The sequence below is a fragment of the Carettochelys insculpta genome, chromosome 17 (genome assembly GCF_033958435.1).
Source record: "Carettochelys insculpta isolate YL-2023 chromosome 17, ASM3395843v1, whole genome shotgun sequence".
In the NCBI taxonomy this organism is placed as follows: domain Eukaryota; kingdom Metazoa; phylum Chordata; order Testudines; family Carettochelyidae; genus Carettochelys; species Carettochelys insculpta.
The window spans coordinates 456,745-478,020 of record NC_134153.1 but is presented as its reverse complement, the minus strand read 5'-3'; the positions used below and the strand labels follow the sequence as shown (position 1 = coordinate 478,020).

Genomic DNA, 21,276 nt, shown 5'->3' with positions numbered 1-21,276 from the left:
ATGGTGGATGAAAGGCTGGATATGAGTACACAGTGTACCCTTGTAGCCAAGAAAGCTAACGGCATACTGGGGTGCATTAGGAGGAGCATTTCGAGCAGATCTAGAGAAGTAGCTATTCCTCTTTATTCGGCACTGGTGAGGCCACATCTGGAATATTGTGTCCAGTTTTGGGCCCCCCCCATCTAAAAAGGATGTGGATTTGCTAGAGCAGGTTCAGCGAAGGGCAACATAAATGATTACGGGGCTGGAGCACAAGACCTACGAGGAGAGGCTGAGGGATTTGGGCTTGTTTAGTTTACAGAAGAGAAGACTGAGAGCTGATTTAATAGCAGCCTTCAACTTCCTGAAGGGGAGTTCAAAAGAGGAGGGTGAGAAATTGTTCTCAGCGGTGTCAGATGGCAGAACAAGGAGTAATGGTCAGAAGTTGAAGAGGGAAAGGTGTAGGTTAGATATTAGGAGAAGCTACTTCACCAGGCGCATGGTGAAGCACTGGAATGTGTTGCCGAGAGAGGTGGTGGATTCTCCATCCCTTGAGGTTTTTAAGTCCCGGCTGGACAAGGTCCGGGCTGGGATGAGTTAGTGGGGGTTGATCCTGCTTGAAGCAGGGGGCTGGACTAGATGACCTCCTGAGGTCCCTTCCAGCCCTAGGATTCTGTGAAATAAAAATCACCTGAGAATTTTAAGACAAGCCCATAGAAAAGCCCAGCATGGAACACAGCTCTGGACCAGTTCAGAGGAAGACAGAGAACACTGGAATAAGGATACCCCTCTCACTCTGCTTAAGAATGTTCCTCAGCATCCTACTGTCGTGCTGCCAGGGGCCACAGCTGCTTGTGTGTTAATGTTCACCGGCATAAATGGGAGGTTTTTCTTAACCCTTCCCGTCTCTCTGACCGGAGAAGGAAAGCAGAAGGCTCTTTCCTACATTCAGCTTGGTTGCTGTTCAAGACAGCAGGTTAACATTGTGAAAGCAGGTCCCAGAGGGAGCTCTGACACGCTTTTGGTGTCACAATCTCACGCACATGCAAGGCTGATCCTAGCTCCTGTTGAAGGGTCCTTTTGTCCAAACTGGGTATGTCAGGAAATTAAGAGGCTATAAGCAGGGATGCACGTAGTTTCATGGCTCGGGCACACCACAAGTTTCAAGAAATACAGATGCATTATTGCCTTTTCAGAGGAACAGAATAATGATACTTCAGGCCCAGTCATATCTGAGAAAGGACAGAGTAGGCTGGCTAGGAAGGAAGCCACATAATCAGTTCTGAGGCTGCTGAGACCAGTACTCTCAGCAACTCTGACTAGCCAAATGGCCTCCAACTTTTCTCCCGAGCAGTTAAGGCTGCTACTAGCAGCTTTAGGTCCTGTCTCTCCTGCTGCCTCTGATTAACCTCAATGCCACTTCTGAAACAAAAACTCGGGAAGAAACATTATTATTGTTAGTGGGATAATCCAGCATAGACCCTGGTATTTCTCGATAGCAACTGTGAATAAGGGATGGACAGCTAACAACACACAGAATAAAGTAGACAGAGACCCTACATCAGGCAGGGTCAGACCAAGGTCCATCTAGCCCAGTACCCTGTCTTAACAGCAGTCAATGTCAGGTGCCACACTGAGTAAACAGAACAGGCAATTATCAAAAGGTCCATCCCTTGTCACACATTCCCTCTTCTGAAAGAGAGTAGGGACACTATTTTGTTGCCCAATTTTTGTGAGATTCTTTCAAAGGTTTTCACAGTCTGTGTTGGACTTAACTACAGCAGACCCCCGACTTATGCAGATGTTGTGTTCCTGTGCAACCCCGCATAAGTCAAATTTTGCGTTACTTGGGGAAGCAGCGCTGGACAGTTTCCTGTCTCCTGTGAGTGGCACGGAACTGGGAGCCAGGGTTCAGCTCTAGGCCATTCACAGGAGCAGGGAAACTGACCAATGCTGCTGCACTGGTCAATTTCCCAGCTCCTGTCAGTGGCAGCAGCAGCCAAGAGTCAGGCTTCTGCCCCTGACAAGAGTGGGGAAACTGCTCCTGTCAGAGAAGGTGAGTGTCAAGCTCGACCACTTATTCCTAACCTGTGTTTTCCTGTCTTTTGACTACTTACTGAGCCATAAGAGGACCTTTCCTCTCATCCCATGGTGACTTAGTTGGCTTAAGAACCTTTGATGAGGGACTTTGTCGAAGCTTTCTGGAAATCTCAGTGCATTATATCCATAGACCCCTCTTGTCTACATGTCTGACCCCCTCAAAGAACTCTAGTAGATGGGTGAAGCGTAATTTCCCTTTAGAGAAATCAGGTTGACTCTTCTCCAAGAAATGGTGTTTACCTATGTGTCTAATTAGTCTGTTCTTTACTATACAGGTTGCTCCTCAATGGTCTGGCACTGCTGGGACCTGACCAATGCAGAATGAAAGTTTGCACCTTCCCTGCCACTGGCCCCCAAGCACCTGCTGTAGGCACCCTCCTTTGCACTGTACTGTCCAGAAAGTAGGTCTCTTGTGTGCAGGCTGAGATTGATGGTGGGGTGGAACTAGTTGAAAACCCAGTGGAATTATTCAAGGGCCTCCTTCCCCTGGGTGAAGATAAAGATGTCATTGTAATAAAGGAGATGGATGCCTGAGAGTATCAATTCAGGGCAAATTGCTTAGAGACAGGGCTATTTACAGTCCAAGGTGGGGCCCTTCACTGTAAAGCTTCCAACTAGTCACAAAGAGCACTTCTTTTTACCACACTGGCTAGAAAGAAATCATACAAGCAACCCCTTACTCTCCAACACCACCACCAGTACCAGTTGCTATACAGATGAGAGATAATGAAAACCAAGCTCAGGGTGCACTTGAGGCAGTGTCTGCAGCTGCTTGCACACTGGCTAGCTTGGCTCGCCTGTGGCTGTGCTGTGGGCACAGAGGCTGAAGGCTGCGGAGGTGGGAGACCAGTGTGACCAGAAGAGACATACCAGGATGAAGTGACCCAGGAACCAGGTGCGAAATTTTAAAAAGGGACTGTTTAGGCAGATGCAATCTGATTATTTTTTCAGTTCTAGGTTTGGTTTCCAAAATTCTCAGGCTGCGAATCCCTGGAAATTGTAACTGTTAAACTGAATCCCAGGGAAGCAATTTCTCTGTGTGTTAAACCACCAATTTTAAGTTGCTCTGTAACACCTAGCAACCAAGCATGACTTTTTTGTTTTGTTAATAAAAATCACATTTTAAATACTATGATCTGATTCCTGTGTCCTAGATGGCAAGAGGGTTTGTGTGCATGTGCCTGTGCTTAAAGAGTTAGCTATTCAGAAATTCCACTCTGTTTTCAAGCTTTCTCCAGTGAGAGGGTTAAGAGCTTGGAGTTAACCTACAAGGCACCATCTGAAATGTGCCTCCCTGGGTTCTCAAAGTGGGCTTTTGCATTTGGGTGCTGGATGCCCATCATTCAGGATCAGGGAATTTGTGACCTTTGGGAGTTTTTTTAAGCATAAGACTTTAGTGGTGGGGTACTTTAAAGTTCTTGTCCCCTCATCTTCTGTACTTGAAGTGTCAAGAGTGGGGGTCAGCCTTGACAGCTCCACTTTGACTAACTCACATTAGTATTAAACAAACAGCAAAACCCAATCAAGAAAGTTTAAGGCAGGCTTTCTCAACTGTCTAAATCTGTAGCATGTTATGCAATTAAATTTAATTGGAATGAGTCCTGACCATGAAATATACATGCGCAAATAAATACAAGAGAAGAACAAACAGTAGAAAAGCTGAAAAGGGTTGAAATTTGTAGGGAACTGACTTTCCAGATATTTCTAGCCACCTCCCTGAAACTCCTTTTTCCACTACAGGTAGAGATTTATATCTGAATAATATTCCTATTTCTTCTTTTGCTTCTTCTTGCAGGAAATCACTATCCTGTGTTTGGAACCTCATTACCAATTGCCAATAAAAGACTGCACCTCCAAGATGTGGTAGGCCACTTCCTCCCTCACCGAACTGACCTCATCAACTCTGGCCTTGCTCTTGATTGGGACTCCCTCCTTTTCATGAGCCTGTATAATGAGACCTTCCTGGAATCTCTACCATACGCATCTGATGAAACATGTCTTAGCCCACAAAAGCTCACGCTCCAAAATATGTTAGTTTATAATGTGCCATGGGACTTTTTGTTGTTTTTGCAGATATAGACTAACATGGCTACCTCTCTGACATTTTCAAATATATCAGCTATACTAATATTAAACTATTTCCTCTTTTGTAAGAGATGCATGCAAAACTAAAATTCAGGAATACTACTCCTTTTTATGTATACTGGACTCAACTTACTTTAACCCTTTGAACAGTCCCGCTGATGGCTATACAGGGATTGCCCGAGGTGGGGCAGACGAACATCAAACGTGAAATGACCAGACATGGACCATGACAAGAATCCCTGCAGTTTATACGGTCAGGAGTCCTGGGGCACCTTAAAAACTGACACATTTGTTTCGGCATAAGCTTTTGTGAACTGGAACCCACTTCACCAGAAGCATGTGATGAAGTTGGCTCTAGCCCACAAATGCTTATGCCCAAATAAATGTGTTTGTTTTTAAGGTGCCACAGGAGTCTTCATTAATTTTGCTGAAACAGACGAATATGAATGTCCCTCTAAATCTTGGCACGAGCTATTTATTATATCGTCAGTGGGAAGTTTGTACAGGTATAACAATGTGCCATGCAAAGACATTACCTCAGGCACTCACAAAAATCAATGTCTCTGAATAAGCAGTTTTATGACATAGGAGAAGCAAGCCTCAAAATACTGGCAACACTTTGGGTCAGGGCCTAAGCAGAGGAGATTGCCTAATGAAGCCGTTCTCCCAAACAGGCTTCAATGTATGTCTCAACAAAAATGGTCTGGCTGATGAGACCACCTCTCAAAGCTGATCAAAGATGAATTTACTATGTGCAGGAACCACACTGGAGAAATGTCTTCAAATAAAGATAGAAGGGAAAGCTATAGGTCAAAAGGAATCAGTAGAGAAGCTCACCATACTCTATTCAAAAGAATGCTGTTCTGGTTAGCAAAGAATCTAGAAACCTGTTACACTCTAAGAAGAATTAATTCTATTTAAAAACTCAGTTTCCTTTGCTTTATGGAGTCAGAGCTCAGAGTGTTGCACATAGAATAAAAATGAAGAGGAAGAAAAGAGCAACACAAGAAAAGAAACCACATGGTCGAAATCCCCAAACAATGAATAGCTCCAAGTTCTGAAAAATCCTTGGATGTGACGCAATGTACAAGGCAATTCTCAGCAAGTCCTCAGTTGGCACTACCGACAGAAAACAACCTCCCGACAATGAGAGAGTGAGGATATTGCTAGGAGGGAAACTCAAGATGGACTGTGTTTTTGTATAAACAGAGTGAGGCAGTGAAAAGCAAAGTAGCTGGAGAAAGCCTGTGCTGAGCTACAGTCCCCACCTTCGGGCTTTCTTTCAATATCCCACCTCTTCTTCCTCACCTCAACTCAGTGAGAAATAAAAGGAAACAATTCTTCTCTAGAAAACTCATCTCACACACCTCCTACACTTAGGTCCTCTGGATCCCTCTACATCCTAGCACCTTTAGCAACTTTCTCAAAGAAGCAGTATACAGTAAACCCTCAAGTCATGCAGGGGTTGCATTTCTGCAAACCCCCCCGTAACTCAAATTTTCATGAAAGTTATGGGGAGATGGGAATCAGGCTGCTGCCTGATTCCCAGCTCCCCTAGGCTTGCAGGGGCTGGAAAACTGACCAGCCCAGCAGGACTGATCAGTTTCCTGGCTCCCAGAGTGGCAGAGATCAGGGAACCAGAGGGCAGTCTGGTTCCCATCTCCCCAAATCAGTTCCTTGGGTCCTGCAAGTAGAGGGGAGCTGGGAATCAGGCAGCAGGATGGAGAGAGACTGTTCCCAGTGGTGTCAGATGGCAGAACAAGGAGCAATGGTCTGAAGTTACAGAAGCATAGGAGTAGGTTGGATATTAGGAAAAACTATTTCACCAGAAGGGTGGTGAAGCACTGGAATGCGTTACTGAGAGAGGTGGTGGAATCTCCATCTCTAGAGGTTTTTAAGTCCCAGCTTGACAAAGTCCTGGCTGGGATGATTTAGTTGGGGTTGATCCTGCTTCACGCAGTGGGCTGAACTAGGTGACCTCCTGAGGTCCCTTCCAGCCCTACGAGTCTATGATAGGAAAGATGAATATACCTAGTCATGAATAAAAAGGGAGAAGAGTTACAAAAAGAACAATTCAAACCAGACAGATGGGCAATGAGAGAAATACTGTAAGATGAGTCAACAGAACTTCGACATTGGTACAAAATTTATCTTAAAAAGCTCCCTCCCAAAAAGCTCTCTGTACAATTAATGTGCATACCACAACTTCATGAATGAATAACAACAGGCTAAGGTACCAAACAGATTGTTATTTAAATGTATTTCATCAATAGCCCTATTTAAAAGAACTTTGGATTTTTAGCATGCTCCACAGGAAAGGAGCATAACTCTCAGAGTCCATCTCAAAAGCAGATGAAATACTCTGCCGACTGAAATAACATGAAATCTTGTGGCACCTTATAGACTAACATATTTTGGCACATAAGCTTTTGTGGGCAAACACCTGCTTTGTCTTTACCTGCAAAAGCTGATGCTCCAAAACGTCTGTTATTCTATGAGGTATGACAGGAGTTCTTGTATTTGAAGACAGACTAACTCAGATACCCCCCTCTGATACTTGCCTCCTGACTGAAAAGGCCAGCTAACATTCAGAACACATATATTAATACTGATCAACTAGAGGGAAGCTGCTTGTTAGGGGGCTGAACTGTCAAAAGAAGAATTTTAAACCTATTTGAAAATTAACAGGAAGTCACACTCAGAACTGCACAGTTGGGATAATGTATGTGACCAGTGCCATGTATCTGCACTGGAGACAGGCTGCATGTTAAAAAAAAAAATTTAATCTCATCAAGACAGACCAAGAGTGTTTAACAAAAGTAATTCACCTGCTGTGAACAACAGTCACAGCCTATCAGTATTCCTCAAATAGCAAAACTACACTACAGCAGACTACAGATGAAAGCCCATTGGTAAGTCTGGTGCTAACACTATAGCCAGACTTTTAATATTTCAAAGGGGAGTTATAATGCCATTATCAAATGAGATTACCAGTTAGAGCGACTCCTGGCAAAGGCTTGGACGCAATGAGCAAAACACTAGGTCAGGGGTTGGCAACCTACAGCTCTTTATGGAGTCAGTCGTGACTTTGGGCACTGCCACCGCTGAAATAATGGAACCAAATTGCATTGGTTTAACAGCCAGCAGGAGGGTCCAGCCATTAAATCAGTTAAATTTAGTTCCATTATTTCATCGGCAGCAGGGCAGGGAGCCACATACAATACAGATCAGGAAAGAGCTAAGCCTGCAGGAGAGATGGGGGAGGGGCAGTCCAATCTGCCCTGCTGGAAGCGAGCAGCCCCACTGAGGAGGTGGCAGCCACAGAGAAGCAGCGGCAGCAGGCACAGCTGGAGGAGCTCATCTGCTGGGGCAGGTTAATCCTGGGGTTGGGGGGCACAGATGTGTAAGTGAGAGGGGTTAAGCCTGGGAATGTGGGATGGGGGGTAAAGCTTGGGAATATGGAGAAGGATTTGGGGGCTGTGGCAGGTAAAGCCTGGAGATGGAGGACGGGTTTGTGGGTCAAGGGGGGGGTATAGCCTGGGAATAGGGGGTGGGGTCGGGGAGCATGGTGGTTTGATGCAAACATTGCTCCTTCCTGCTTAAGAGCCGATCCTCAGGCACAGCATCTGACTTGTCCTCATTTGTTCTCCAGTCCAGGGGTGAAAGTAACAAACTTCCTAACTGGTACAAAGCATTGTGTGCGCTGTTCTTAAAAGAGAGGTTACACAAAGTACAGTTTGACTTTATGTATTAAGGACTGTCTCGTAGTCACATGCACTGCGGCTCTTGAAGTATTGTTTTTGCAACTGAATTTGAAAAAAATGACTGTTCTCACTGTTTTGGTTGCAGAACCCAGCATTAAAGGGTCTGTGACCTGTGGCTCTTTAAGGACTTCTCTGTGGTGCCCAACACTCTACACTCATCCCTAGCTATACGAGCACAATTTGTTCCCAAATTTCTGCTTGTAGGCCAAAACTCATAAGACCGACCCTAAATTCCCATTAAAATACATGTAAAAGTCTCCAATTCATCCCAAGTGCTTGTAACTTGACATAAATTAGTTGAGTTTAAGTACTTTTCTGACGTATTTGAATAGTTTGGCACCAGAAATAGGATGTAGTGTATATATGTAGAGCAGGGATTCCCAACCTATGGGTCGGGACCCCAAATGGGGAGGGGGGGTGTCCCATTAGATTTGTTAAAGGTTACCAGCTGGGCAGTTCCAAGCTGCATGTGGCTGTTAAAGAAGCCATTTGCAGTTTCTTAACACTGCTGCCTCAGGATGATATCTATCAATAGAGATAGCTGCCATCTCCAGAACTTCTGTATCACTAGGGATAGCAATTACCTTATGCCTAGGTGCTAAAACCTTAACACTTGAGTTAATTGGTTTTAACAAGTGTTACCTGCTGGGAGTAGGAGGGCTGGGGGAACCACCCAGCCCCAGTGAAGAGGAGGAGTGTCTAAGGCTGGGGCTCTTTAGGGATGTGGGGAAGGCTAAGACTGGGGGAAGTTTGGGGCTGCTGAGGGCCTCTAAGGCTGGGGGCAGTTTGGGACCTTGGGGCAGGGTTAAAACCTGGCCAAGAGTGAGGCCTGTAGGGCGGGCAGGGGGACTAATACAATAAAATCTCGAGTCACCCAGGGGTTGTAACTTGAATTTTCCTGCAAGGAGAGGGAAGCAAGGAACCACCAGGGCTGGTCAGTTTCCTGGCTCCCAGAGTGGCAGGAGCTGGGAGCCAGGGGCAGGCCGATTCCAGTCTTCCCATGGCTTGCAGGACCTGGAAACTGATCAGCTCATGGCTTGTCAGTTTCACATTCCGGCCAGCACAGGGGCGGGAACCAGGCTACCAGCCTTCTCCCTCTCTTCCCCCAGCCGCAAGGCTATCAGGCAGCTGCATGTCTGAGGGAAGAGAGGGACCCGCAGCCAGGGTCCCCACGGTTGGCTCATATTAGTGGGGGAAGTTCACTTGTCTAGTGAACAAAGGTAGGTATGTGTATCCCTCATTTTAGTGGGTACTTGTAAGTAAAGGACTCTTCAATCAAGGGATGAGTGTAATTGCAAAGTTAAAAAAAACCAAAACCCTCATGATTATTTGTGATATACGGTGAACATCTAAAAGCCCAAAAATGAACAACTCATATCTAAATAGCAAACAATGTGATCTCGAAATGCTAGATAACTCCCTGTTTAATATGTTTAGAGCATTGTGAGATATGATACTGTATCTGTGTTTTGATCACATTGCTTATAAAGTCTTGCTTTTGAAAAGGAAGAAAAAGCTTGCAGCATTCCTGCTGCAAAAGGCAACATGTATTTTAAGAAAGAAAACTGAAATTAAACATGAAGTAAAATTAGCATAATTAAAGTGGGTTTGTTAGTGAGAGTCAGAAAGACAGCAGCACAAACATACACATCTAAAGTGAGAGAAAATAGAATATGTAAAAAGTTTCTGAACATCCTGCAGTAAACATGTCATATTACAAATCAGTGTGCGTACACAGTTCTTAAAATAGGAGTTACAAAAAGTACGGTTTGATGTTATTTATTAAGAACCATCTCATACAAACATATAGTGTGGCTCTTGAATTACTGAGTTTTTACCAAATTTGGGGAGTGGGGGGGGGACGGGGGGACAGCCATCTTGCTATTTTGGTTGCCGACCCCTGCATTACATCTACTATGGATAACTTTAATAAAATTTATGCACGAAGATTGCTTAATTCTACACAGATTACAAAACAAAGCCGGATGTGTACCTTGATAATCTGACTCTTAAATTAGGTTTAACTATTAGTACTCCAGCAGATTTATTGCTGTTTTGTCCTCATGGCTCTTTGGCTCCATTGATGATAACCAGAAAGCTGCTTGTGCATGACGTCAATGATATCGGCCCAATAATAACAGAAGATCCCCAAGAGGTTCCCCAAAGACCACAGATGAGATAAAGATCAAAGGTGCCTGGCCAGGGCTTATTGTCAAGCAAGATGCAAATAATAGTTGTCAAGTATGGTATATTGTATATATGTACCTGCTGTAATGGACTAACACAGCCACTGGGAATTCCATTACCCCCCAGGTCAGACAAAGGTCGCCCCCAAAACATCACATTTTCCACAGGTACAAACAAAGCACACTTTACTACTAATGTATCAGGCTGCCACCCTCTGACGTTGTCAGGTTACCACCTTCTGACACTGCTTAGACACCATCCATCACCCGGCACCTAGTGTTTGATTAGATCATCTCTTATCCATCATGCTGTCATTTTAGACCCTTTCCTGAACATAGGCCTGCATCTGTAAGGAATAGGTACCAAGGTCTTTTTTAATGAGCTGGTGGTACCTTATGATTTCAACTTGTTCCAATTACTGTTCTGCACCTGGACCAATTACCAATGAGCATTTTGTACTTTCAGCCCTGTCTGTGCCAAGCTCTATTAGCAGAGCCAGCCTCTTGCTCACAGCTTAGCTTTGTCCATTATTGACAGGCCTTACGCCTCAAACCACGCCTGTGCTGCATGGGGTTAGGCCTCCCATCTTACTACACTACTGTCTTGAATATTAACGCAAAGGTGGCTTGTACATTGCCATACACCAGGGACAAAGCAGATTCTGAGTACCAGTGACTTAGTGAAAACAACTGGAAAGGTTTAAACAACAAAATATTCAAATCAAGCCAGTTACAGGCCTGGCAAAGACTTGACTACAGTCTGAAGAGGAGAATGCCAAGGGTCCAAAGCTTCCGACTCACGCTTAGCATCTCCCCTCCCTCTGCCCTGCCCAGCCCAGCCCCACCTGATCCCCGGCATCTACCCCCAGCAACTCCCCCCCAGCCCCACCCCATCACCCATCTACCCCCAGCAAGCCCCGCCCAGCCCCACCCCATCCCGGGCATCTACCCCCAGTGACCCCCGCCCAGCCCAGCCCAGCCCCGCCCCATCCCGGGCATCTACCCCCAGTGTCCCCCACCCAGCCCCGCCCCATCCCGGGCATCTACCCCCAGCGACCCCCGCCCAGCCCCGCCCCATCCCGGGCATCTACCCCCAGCGACCCCCGCCCAGCCCCGCCCCATCCCGGGCATCTACCCCCAGCGACCCCCGCCCAGCCCCGCCCCATCCCGGGCATCTACCCCCAGCGACCCCCGCCCAGCCCCGCCCCATCCCGGGCATCTACCCCCAGCGACCCCCGCCCAGCCCCGCCCCATCCCGGGCATCTACCCCCAGCGACCCCCGCCCAGCCCCACCCCATCCCGGGCATCTACCCCCAGCGACCCCCGCCCAGCCCAGCCCCACCCCATCCCGGGCATCTACCCCCAGCGACCCCCGCCCAGCCCCACCCCATCACCCATCCCGGGCATCTACCCCCAGCGACCCCCACCCAGCCCCGCCCCATCCCGGGCATCTACCCCCAGCGACCCCCGCCCAGCCCAGCCCAGCCCCACCCCATCACCCAGCCCGGGCGCTGACCCCCAGCGACCCCCGCCCAGCCCCACCCCATCCCGGGCATCTACCCCCAGCGACCCCCGCCCAGCTCCACCCCATCCCGGGCATCTACCCCCAGCGACCCCCGCCCAGCCCCACCCCATCACCCAGCCCGGGCATCTACCCCCAGTGCCCCCCACCCAGCCCCGCCTCATCCCATCCCATCCCGGGCATCTACCCCCAGTGTCCCCCGCCCAGCCCCGCCCCATCCCATCCCGGGCATCTACCCCCAGCGACCCCCGCCCAGCCCCGCCCCATCCCGGGCATCTACCCCCAGTGTCCCCCACCCAGCCCCGCCCCATCCCGGGCATCTACCCCCAGCGACCCCCGCCCAGCCCCGCCCCATCCCGGGCATCTACCCCCAGCGACCCCCGCCCAGCCCCGCCCCATCCCGGGCATCTACCCCCAGCGACCCCCGCCCAGCCCCGCCCCATCCCGGGCATCTACCCCCAGCGACCCCCGCCCAGCCCCGCCCCATCCCGGGCATCTACCCCCAGCGACCCCCGCCCAGCCCCGCCCCATCCCGGGCATCTACCCCCAGCGACCCCCGCCCAGCCCCGCCCCATCCCGGGCATCTACCCCCAGCGACCCCCGCCCAGCCCCGCCCCATCCCGGGCATCTACCCCCAGCGACCCCCGCCCAGCCCCGCCCCATCCCGGGCATCTACCCCCAGCGACCCCCGCCCAGCCCCACCCCATCCCGGGCATCTACCCCCAGCGACCCCCGCCCAGCCCAGCCCCACCCCATCCCGGGCATCTACCCCCAGCGACCCCCGCCCAGCCCCACCCCATCACCCATCCCGGGCATCTACCCCCAGCGACCCCCACCCAGCCCCGCCCCATCCCGGGCATCTACCCCCAGCGACCCCCGCCCAGCCCCACCCCATCACCCAGCCCGGGCGCTGACCCCCAGCGACCCCCGCCCAGCCCCACCCCATCCCGGGCATCTACCCCCAGCGACCCCCGCCCAGCTCCACCCCATCCCGGGCATCTACCCCCAGCGACCCCCGCCCAGCCCCACCCCATCACCCAGCCCGGGCATCTACCCCCAGTGCCCCCCACCCAGCCCCGCCTCATCCCATCCCATCCCGGGCATCTACCCCCAGTGTCCCCCGCCCAGCCCCGCCCCATCCCATCCCGGGCATCTACCCCCAGCGACCCCCGCCCAGCCCCGCCCCATCCCGGGCATCTACCCCCAGCGACCCCCGCCCAGCCCCACCCCATCCCGGGCATCTACCCCCAGCGACCCCCGCCCAGCCCCACCCCATCCCGGGCATCTACCCCCAGCGACCCCCGCCCAGCCCCACCCCATCACCCATCCCGGGCATCTACCCCCAGCGACCCCCGCCCAGCCCCACCCCATCACCCATCCCGGGCATCTACCCTCAGCGACCCCCGCCCAGCCCAGCCCCACCCCATCACCCAGCCCGGGCGCTGACCCCCAGCGACCCCCGCCCAGCCCCACCCCATCCCGGGCATCTACCCCCAGCGACCCCCGCCCAGCCCCACCCCATCACCCAGCCCGGGCGCCGACCCCCGACATCACCCCTCACTCACCCGAGCCGCCAGCCCCAGCCCGCTGCCACCCGCCTCCTGTCACGCAGAACCGCCCAAGCGCGGTGCCCAACCCCATTGCAGCCCCGTCCCGTGACGCGGCCGCTAGTACCTCCCATTGGATAGGAGGCCTGTCTGTCACTCAGACGGACGTAGAGGCTTGTAACCCTCGCGCCGCGGGCGGGAGGCAGAGCCGGCTGGGGCCGAGGCAGGGGGAGGGCTCAGCAGTGGTCCGGATGGAAGGGGCCGGGAGGCGGGCGAGTCCGGAGCGAAGGGGCCGGGAGGCTGGTTGAGCAGCGGGGCCGGACGGGGAAGCGTGATTGACAAGATCGGCCGCGGCTGGGACTTACCCACCCAGCCGAGAGTCGGTGGCACGTGGTGGTTTTTGGCAGGGGGCCCCCCCTTAGGCGGGACACCTCCTCGTGGCTGTGGGGCTGTTGTCTCTGCAGCTAGCAGGGCAGTCACGAACGACCAGGAGCTGAGAAACCCTGGCGGGCCGAGGCCATGAATGCTCTGCTGTGGGGCTGGTACCGGCAGTGAAGTGTGACGCTGGTATTTCCTGTGAGCCACCACTAACAGCTCTCACCTATATTGTCTGTTCCTTTGGCTTCAGTTTACTATTATTCCAAACCAAAATTTTGCACTTCCCTAGGCACCAGGATAGTTGGAAAATGGTCACATTCGCATGAAATATGGAAACATTTTTCCTAGTATTCAGGAGAGGTGACCTCTGTGAACCGCCGTACACTGGCTAGTCCCTGCCGCAAGGGTTGCTTTGTAAAGTTTGGTGGAGGCTTTTGGGCAGGAAAATCAATACTTAATGCCCAGTTTGGTAACGCTGTGGCTGAGATGATTTAGTTGGGCCTGGTCCTGTTTCAAAAGGGTGGTTGCACTAGATGATCTCTTGAGGTCTCTTCCAGCTCTAATCAATGATTCTAGTCCAGAATAAACGGGAGGAGTGATTAATGCCTAGAACAGGGAAGCAGCCTCTGCTAACCTTCCAGTGTGGTGCTGTAAACATGTCAGAATTTCTTTGCGATTTATTTAGCACAGACCTCGTGCACATTTCGGATATTTAAAAGTGGCTGAGAAACTGTAAGACCAGAGCACGGGAGGGGCGTGGCGGAGGCGGCAACTCACGCAAGGCCGGAGCGGCAGAGCAGAAGGGAAGGCGAGGCCGCTGGATGGAGGGACGGGAGCAGAGCACGAGGGAAGGCCGGGCAAGGGAATTCAGCACGTTTAACTTAAAGACTCAACAGAGACAATCACCCCGCTGCCGCAGCCGGCTGTAGGGAGCCGGGCAGCGCCCAACTCCAGTCGCCGGCGAGGCACAACGTCCAGCAGGCCGCGATCCAAGGCGGCCGGCAATAGCCACTAGCAGGCGGGGAAAGGACCGCGGACAGCCGGAACACAGCCCCAAGCGCCAGCACCAGGCCGGGGGAAGCTTTTGTGCGTCGGCCCAGACTGGCGGTGTCCGAACGAGGAATTTCCGGTCTGGCAGGAGCCGGAAGTGCAACGAGGCACAGTTATTCCTACGGACACTTCCGGGTCAGACGGCGTTTCCGGTTCGAGCAGGCGGTCGGCGAGGTGGAGGCGGGAGAGAGTGGTCAGGAGTGGTGTCGGAGAAGCCGCAGCCATGGTGAGGGCCCGGGTGTAACGCGGCGGGGGAGAATGAAGGGGAGAGCGGGGCCCGGGTGTAACGCGGCGGGGGAGAATGAAGGGGAGAGCGGGGCCCGGGTGTAACGCGGCGGGGGAGAATGAAGGGGAGAGCGGGGCCCGGGTGTAACGCGGCGGGGGAGAATGAAGGGGAGAGCGGGGCCCGGGTGTAACGCGGCGGGGGAGGCCCGGCTCTCGTCTAACTGGGGCGGGAGTGGTGGAGGGGGAGGTCAGGCCCGGGTGTAACGCGGCGGGAAGTGCTCGGGGGAAGGGAGAGAGTGGGCGCGGGTGTAACACACTGGCTTCTCTTGCAGACTGTGGGGAAGAGCAGCAAGATGCTGCAGCACATTGACTATCGTATGCGGTGCATCCTGCAGGATGGAAGGGTCTTTATTGGAACGTTTAAGGCATTTGACAAGCACATGAACCTTATCTTGTGTGATTGTGATGAGTTCCGCAAGATCAAGTGAGTGGGGTTTGTCAGGATGAGGGGGGGAGAGACTGTGTCATACGGTGAGTGTTTAGTGTTTTCTCACCGAAGATGAAAGTCTCATAACACAAGAACTATGGGTCACCAAATGGAAATAGTAGGTAGCAGGTTTAACACAATCAAAGGAAATATTTCTTCACACAACAGACAGTCAATTTGTGGGCTCCTTCGTCGGATTATGTCCATTGTTGGCTATTAGGCAGGATGGGTAGGGATGGTGTTCCTGGCCTCTTTTTGTCAGAAGCTGGGAATGTGTGATGGAGGATGGATCACATGATGATTGGCTGTTCTTTCTGGAGCACCTGGTGCCGGCTGTTGTTGGGAGATGAGACATACCTTTTGGTCTGATTAAGTATAATGATGGTTCTTATGTTTTTGGATGACTAACAGAGCCAAATGAAAGGGAGCAGGATTGAGTTCCAGGGAAAAGCTGAAGGGGCTAAACACCTCAGTCTCACAAAGGTTAAGCAATAGTTTATAAATACCACTGCTCTGAGGAGAATGCCCATAAAAATAAATGGAAAAATCTCCTGATATGTAGCTATATATTGGCCAGGTGGAGTCCCACACTTAAAATATATGAAATGTTTATGTAACTGATGCTGTAGTGAGTTTCTTCCTGTTTAGTGACTTGCCCACATAAGGGGAAAGGAGTCTGTTTTAGCTGTCATGGCGTGCTACTTTTAATAGCTTGGGTACAGTCTCTACCAGCCTAAAAATGGGAATCTCTATCAGTTATAGTAGAGTCATATTCTTATAAATCAGCCACTAGTGGAGCAATCGCTGTGCTAATGTGGGTTACTGTAGAGGAGCGTATGCTAGGTTTTAGTCTTGTCCTGGCTCTGGAAAGTTGGACTGACTGGCTCTTCTAGTAGAGCTCTTCATCTTTGCTGTCTAAATCACCTTACCTGCTCCATGATGCAATGCTTTTGTTGTGGACTGTGCAAGCTGGGTGACTTGGCAGTTGTGTTTGAGATGATTTTACTGTGCCTCTGGTTCTGATGATTTCCATGTTTCTCTGCCCACTTTGTTCCTGCAGCTCCAGCAGAGTAGTCAGGATGCAGGGACTGCAGTGTGAAATACTTAATTTTAAAAAAAGTGGGTAAATTAGTTTGATTGCTGCAGTGAGAGTATTCCAATAATCTCTATGGATTTTGGGAGGTCTGTGGGTGTGTTCTTTTCCCCATTTCAGATTCAAGCAGGTGAAACAAGCCAAGACGACAGCCTTTTCCCTCCCTGCAGAGCTTTGTTGGGCTCTTGGGAAAGAGAGAAAGAACCTCAGTTTTGGGGTAGTCGGATGAGGCATCTGTCATGGGCTTGATCAATGGTCTTCAGAAGAGCCTTCTTCTCTAAGAACTTACCTCTCTCTCTCTCTCTCTCACAGACCTAAGAATTCTAAGCAGCCAGAGCGTGAAGAGAAACGGGTGTTGGGTCTGGTATTGCTGCGAGGCGAGAATCTGGTGTCTATGACAGTTGAGGGCCCACCTCCAAAAGATGTAAGAAGGATAATGGGTGCACAACCAAAGGGGTCAGATAAATCCACTCTTCATTGCCAAATGGTTTTAAATGGCTACTCATTAACTTCACTCTTTTCTAGAACTAGCCTGTATCTGGATTCAGGGAATTCCACTATGCAAAGCCTTAGCTTTGCAGCAGCATGCTTCCACTGGGGAAGGAATGCTTGTGGGGCAGAGGGAGCAGGGCAGAGCATACCCTGTGTCTGTAGCATTTCACTATACTGAAACTACTGGTCATTTATATTTCCTTTTGTGTTTCAGACTGGCATTGCCCGTGTGCCTCTAGCTGGAGCTGCAGGAGGACCTGGAGTTGGGAGGGCAGCTGGAAGAGGAGTGCCAGCTGGTGCCCCTATGCCACAGGCACCAGCAGGGTTAGCTGGTCCTGTCAGAGGTGTGGGAGGACCATCCCAACAGGTAAAATGCATTATTTCAACAGAAGGAAGAATGTGACACTTAAGTATTGTAGTCTGAAGTGGTTCTCTTGGGTCTGGTGTGGTTCAAGTGATTGTGCTAGGCCACAGCAATGGAAAAAAAAGACCTGTTAGCTGAGACCCTGGATTACCATGTTGCATAGCAAACTCTTCCACACATCTGTGGGTCATGCCCATAGAGGGAAGGAAAGTGCAGTTCCCTGCATAAAACTCATGTAGTAAAACTACATTGAATTCCCTCCACAGTAGTATATTAGGGGTATGCAGCACTGTGTAGTAACTAGGACTCATCCATGAAATGGAAAATGTGTAAAAGTCCTAAGGTGTGAGAAATAAAGTTAAATCTTTCTTCTCATTGTCTCACTATAGAAGCAAAACTTTGTGCAGCATTTGTGAGTTTTCTTTCTGTTCACAGGTGATGACCCCCCAAGGCCGTGGAACAGTTGCTGCTGCCGCTGCTGCTGCCACAGCTAGTATAGCAGGAGCTCCTACCCAATACACTCCAGGCCGTGGTGGTCCTCCCCCACCAATGGGCAGAGGAGCACCTCCTCCAGGTAAGGAATAGCTTTGCTCATGTTCTGAGACAAGAGAGAGGCCATAGGGTGTGGCTGGATTGATGATGAATCTTGACTTGATCTGAACCGAATGAAGAATTGGCATGAAGCAGGATTACTCTGAGGTTCAGCCAGTAGTGTTAGGAGTGAGTTGTGTCTGTATTCACTGTGGAACTGTACCAAAGCATAAGCAATGCACCTGCTGGAGGCTATTGTTTATTCCTCTCTAGCTTGGGAGTATAAGCCTCAAAGCTTTCAAGGCTCTACTAAAAATAAGGTCTGTCTGTAGCAGAATGCTCATCCCTGTCATGAATATAAGCATGTGTTTGTATCAGTTCTGAGACTTGTCATGTTTCGTTCATTGCAGGAATGATGGGCCCACCTCCTGGCATGAGACCACCTATGGGTCCACCTATGGGAATGCCACCTGGTCGAGGTGCACCTATGGGAATGCCTCCCCCAGGGATGAGGCCACCTCCCCCAGGGATGAGAGGTGAGTATGCCTTCTTGGCATGTGAGATGAACAGTATCCAGTTTCTCCACTGTAAGAAATGTGGGAATGAATGCATGTGAACACTTTTGTTAGTGTCTTGTGGAGCTGAACTGTGTTCCTCAGGACAGCTGAGGAAACTGCCCTGTAAATTGCTTCAGTGTCCTGAGAAGGGTCTCTGGAAGCAGATATTTCCTTCATGGGTCTTTGATTTAGCTGCTTTGTTTTTCTTTCTTGGCTTTTTAACCGATAACTTTTGTATCTTTGTTCTTTCCCTTCTAGGTCCCCCTCCCCCCGGTATGCGCCCACCACGACCCTAAGATGTTCTGTACTGTTAGTGTGAATTGTGTGGGGATGGGTGCTAGGTGAATGGGCTTTGTTTTGCCCCCCCGAACTGCCCAGGATTCATTATGTATATTTTTTTCTATTTACTGACTGTAAAATTTGCCCTTTTTAATAAAGATAGAAAACGATCCATTGGGAATCTGTTTCTTTTTAATCCATCTGCAGGTGGCTTAAGACTCCACAGCTCTGTGTGGAAGATGGCAAAAACAGCATGCATTCTCTCCTTTTGTGAGTGAAGGCTTTGTATTGGTTTCTTCTACTCAGTGCATATTAGACCACAGCCTAGATCATTACCAAGCCTATACACCTGCCCAGGAATTAAAGTTCTGGGGCTGGCTTCTTTGGTCTGTTTTTATCATGTTGGAGATAGCGGACAGCAGTTCTGCAGAACTACTTTGGGCTTTGCAAGACTATCCTCATTTATTGAAGGATGTTCTTGGGGGAAGGCATGTGAGATGTGAATGCTGAATAGGCAAAGTTGTATCCTCTCCAGACTGCAGAGTGAACAGAGCTGTCTTAAAACCATAGATGCAGTCTGACATGAAGGATTTGAGTGGTCTCAGTTAAAATGGTAGAGTCAGGAACTACCTTCAGTTCTTGCAGGAGCAGCAGCAGGAACAGCTATCAAACAGACACAGCCCATGGGAGTATTGCAAGGGAATTCTTCAGCTGTGATCCTTGAAGTTGAGTTTATGTGCTTGCTGCCTGATTGAATCACATTGTGTGGTTTGTTTGGGCAAGGTTGAGAGTTCTTAGTGAGGCTTTGGTCCCTACTCCTTATAACATCTATTAATCGGGGGCAGGATTACTCAGGCAGTCAACTCGTAAGTGAGCAGTGGAGCTACCTCACGGGAGCAGCTAATCATTTTGTAAGGGAAGGCAGAGCTAGATAGACTTGAACATTCTTTAAATTTAGACCAATAAAATCCTCCAGCCCACTCTGGACGTTATGGGTAAGTTAGTCCCAGAGATAGTACAAGCGCTGGTCACCACAGTGGATGTCGCTATAGGAGACAGACAGGAATAGCTCAGACTCCTGGATACAGTGCAGTCCCCACTGCCCTATCTGATATCCTCCTCCGTCACAGAGGCTGAAAATCTCAGGGAAGGAGACCAAAAGAGTGGAAGGAAATGACTCTGCAGTTGGAACCCTCTTTTCAGCTGTCATGATTGTTCCCTCTCACTGAAATACCCCTCTAGGGAAAGTATCAGAGAGGTAGCCATCTTAGTCTGTATGCTCGAGAGCAACGAGAAGTCCCTTGGCACCCTATAGACATAAGTTTTCGTGGGCAAAGACCCACTTCATCAGATGCATCTGATGAAGCAGGTGTTTGCCCACGAAACCTTATGCTCCAAAATACCTGTTAGTCTATAAGGTGCCACAGGACTTTTTGTGGTCCTCTAGGGAAAGGAATCCCACATAGTAGACAGAGCTGGAAAATGGTAAATGGGAGTTTTGATCATTAGAAATATAGATGGGGCTAGGGCTGTTTATGTTTAACCATTTAACGGATAAGCCTCACCCTTAATGGGTGAGGTTTACCAGTTATGGTTAATTGGTGGGGCCTGGAGCAGTCCCCCACTTACTGGGAGCAATGGACTGCTTCAGCCTGGACATAGCATCCCCTATTTCTCCCCTTTAATCATTTAGCTGGTTAAACTTAACTTTTAACTGATTAATTAAATGGGATATTACATTCCCAGTTTGTGCTGATGTGGTGAACTGTCTGCCGGATGCAGATTTTTTTAAAACAAGACAGGCTTATGTGCAGTGTTAGGGAATGGTCAGTGGTCATAATACATGTAGGTATCACGTGACATAAGGAAATGTGGGAGAGAGGTCTTGGAAGCCAGATTTAAGGAGCTAAGTAAGATATGTCTAGGATCTCCATGATGGCACTTTCTGACAAGATGCCAGTTACACAGTGAAACCTGCAAGATGTCTTTGGATGGCTGAGACAACAGTGTAGGGAAGAGAGATTTACAGAATCATAGGAGTGGAAGAAAGCTCAAGAGGTCAAGTCCAGTCCGGTGCACTCATGGAAGGACCAAGCACCATGGAGACCAGGGGTGTGTACCCCCAAGAGGTGGCATGACATTTTGTAAGCTGGGGGCACAGTGCAATTGACTGCACTGCCCGCAAGTCTTCTGCAGCCCTCTGCATTCACCCGGCTGCCTCTGCTGCCACTGTCATCAAGGGAAGGCCACCACCGCTTCTGTGCCAGTCAGAATATTTTAAGGCCCTGAATCAAGCTGCAGGGCCAAGCCAGCAAGTTTCCAGCTTGGAAAGGTGGCCGCATTGGTCCCCGCATCCTGTGCTTTCTGGCTCCCAGGAGTGTCCCATGATGCCAGTGAGGATTTAGTGCTGCCTGTGGTGGTGCAGGGCTGCCTTCAGCCTAGTGATATTGCCATTCTTCAATGCAGCACATCTGAGTCCTCTTGAATCCCCCACATAGCCTCCTTCCGCTCCCCCCAGCTTCCTCTTCAGAGCGAGCCTCCCAGTACCTGCCCCTTCCTGTGCATCTCATCCCTTTCCTGAGTGCTTCCTGCGGTCATCCCACAGGTTGGGGGCCCTGGCTAATTGGAGGGCTGAAA

At 50.2% G+C, this 21,276-nt stretch overlaps 2 protein-coding genes across 2 annotated transcripts in view; one reads left to right on the top strand and one right to left on the bottom strand.

The window, feature by feature from the left end:
* ELMO2 (engulfment and cell motility 2) overlaps positions 1-13,228 on the bottom strand; it is a 72,220-nt gene extending 58,992 nt beyond the window's left edge. Inside the window, exon 1 of the mRNA XM_075011892.1 lies at positions 13,202-13,228. The gene's annotated coding sequence lies outside the window, so the exon portion shown is untranslated. The remainder of the gene's footprint in view (positions 1-13,201) is intronic.
* Positions 13,229-14,714: 1,486 nt separating this feature from the next.
* Positions 14,715-18,809, top strand: SNRPB (small nuclear ribonucleoprotein polypeptides B and B1). Its single transcript, XM_075011639.1, has 7 exons — positions 14,715-14,837; positions 15,169-15,320; positions 16,729-16,840; positions 17,123-17,275; positions 17,708-17,846; positions 18,214-18,339; positions 18,619-18,809. Exons 1-7 carry the CDS (start codon positions 14,835-14,837, stop codon positions 18,654-18,656), a joined length of 723 nt encoding a protein of 240 aa, XP_074867740.1. The 5' UTR covers positions 14,715-14,834; the 3' UTR covers positions 18,657-18,809.
* Positions 18,810-21,276: the final 2,467 nt, after the last annotated feature.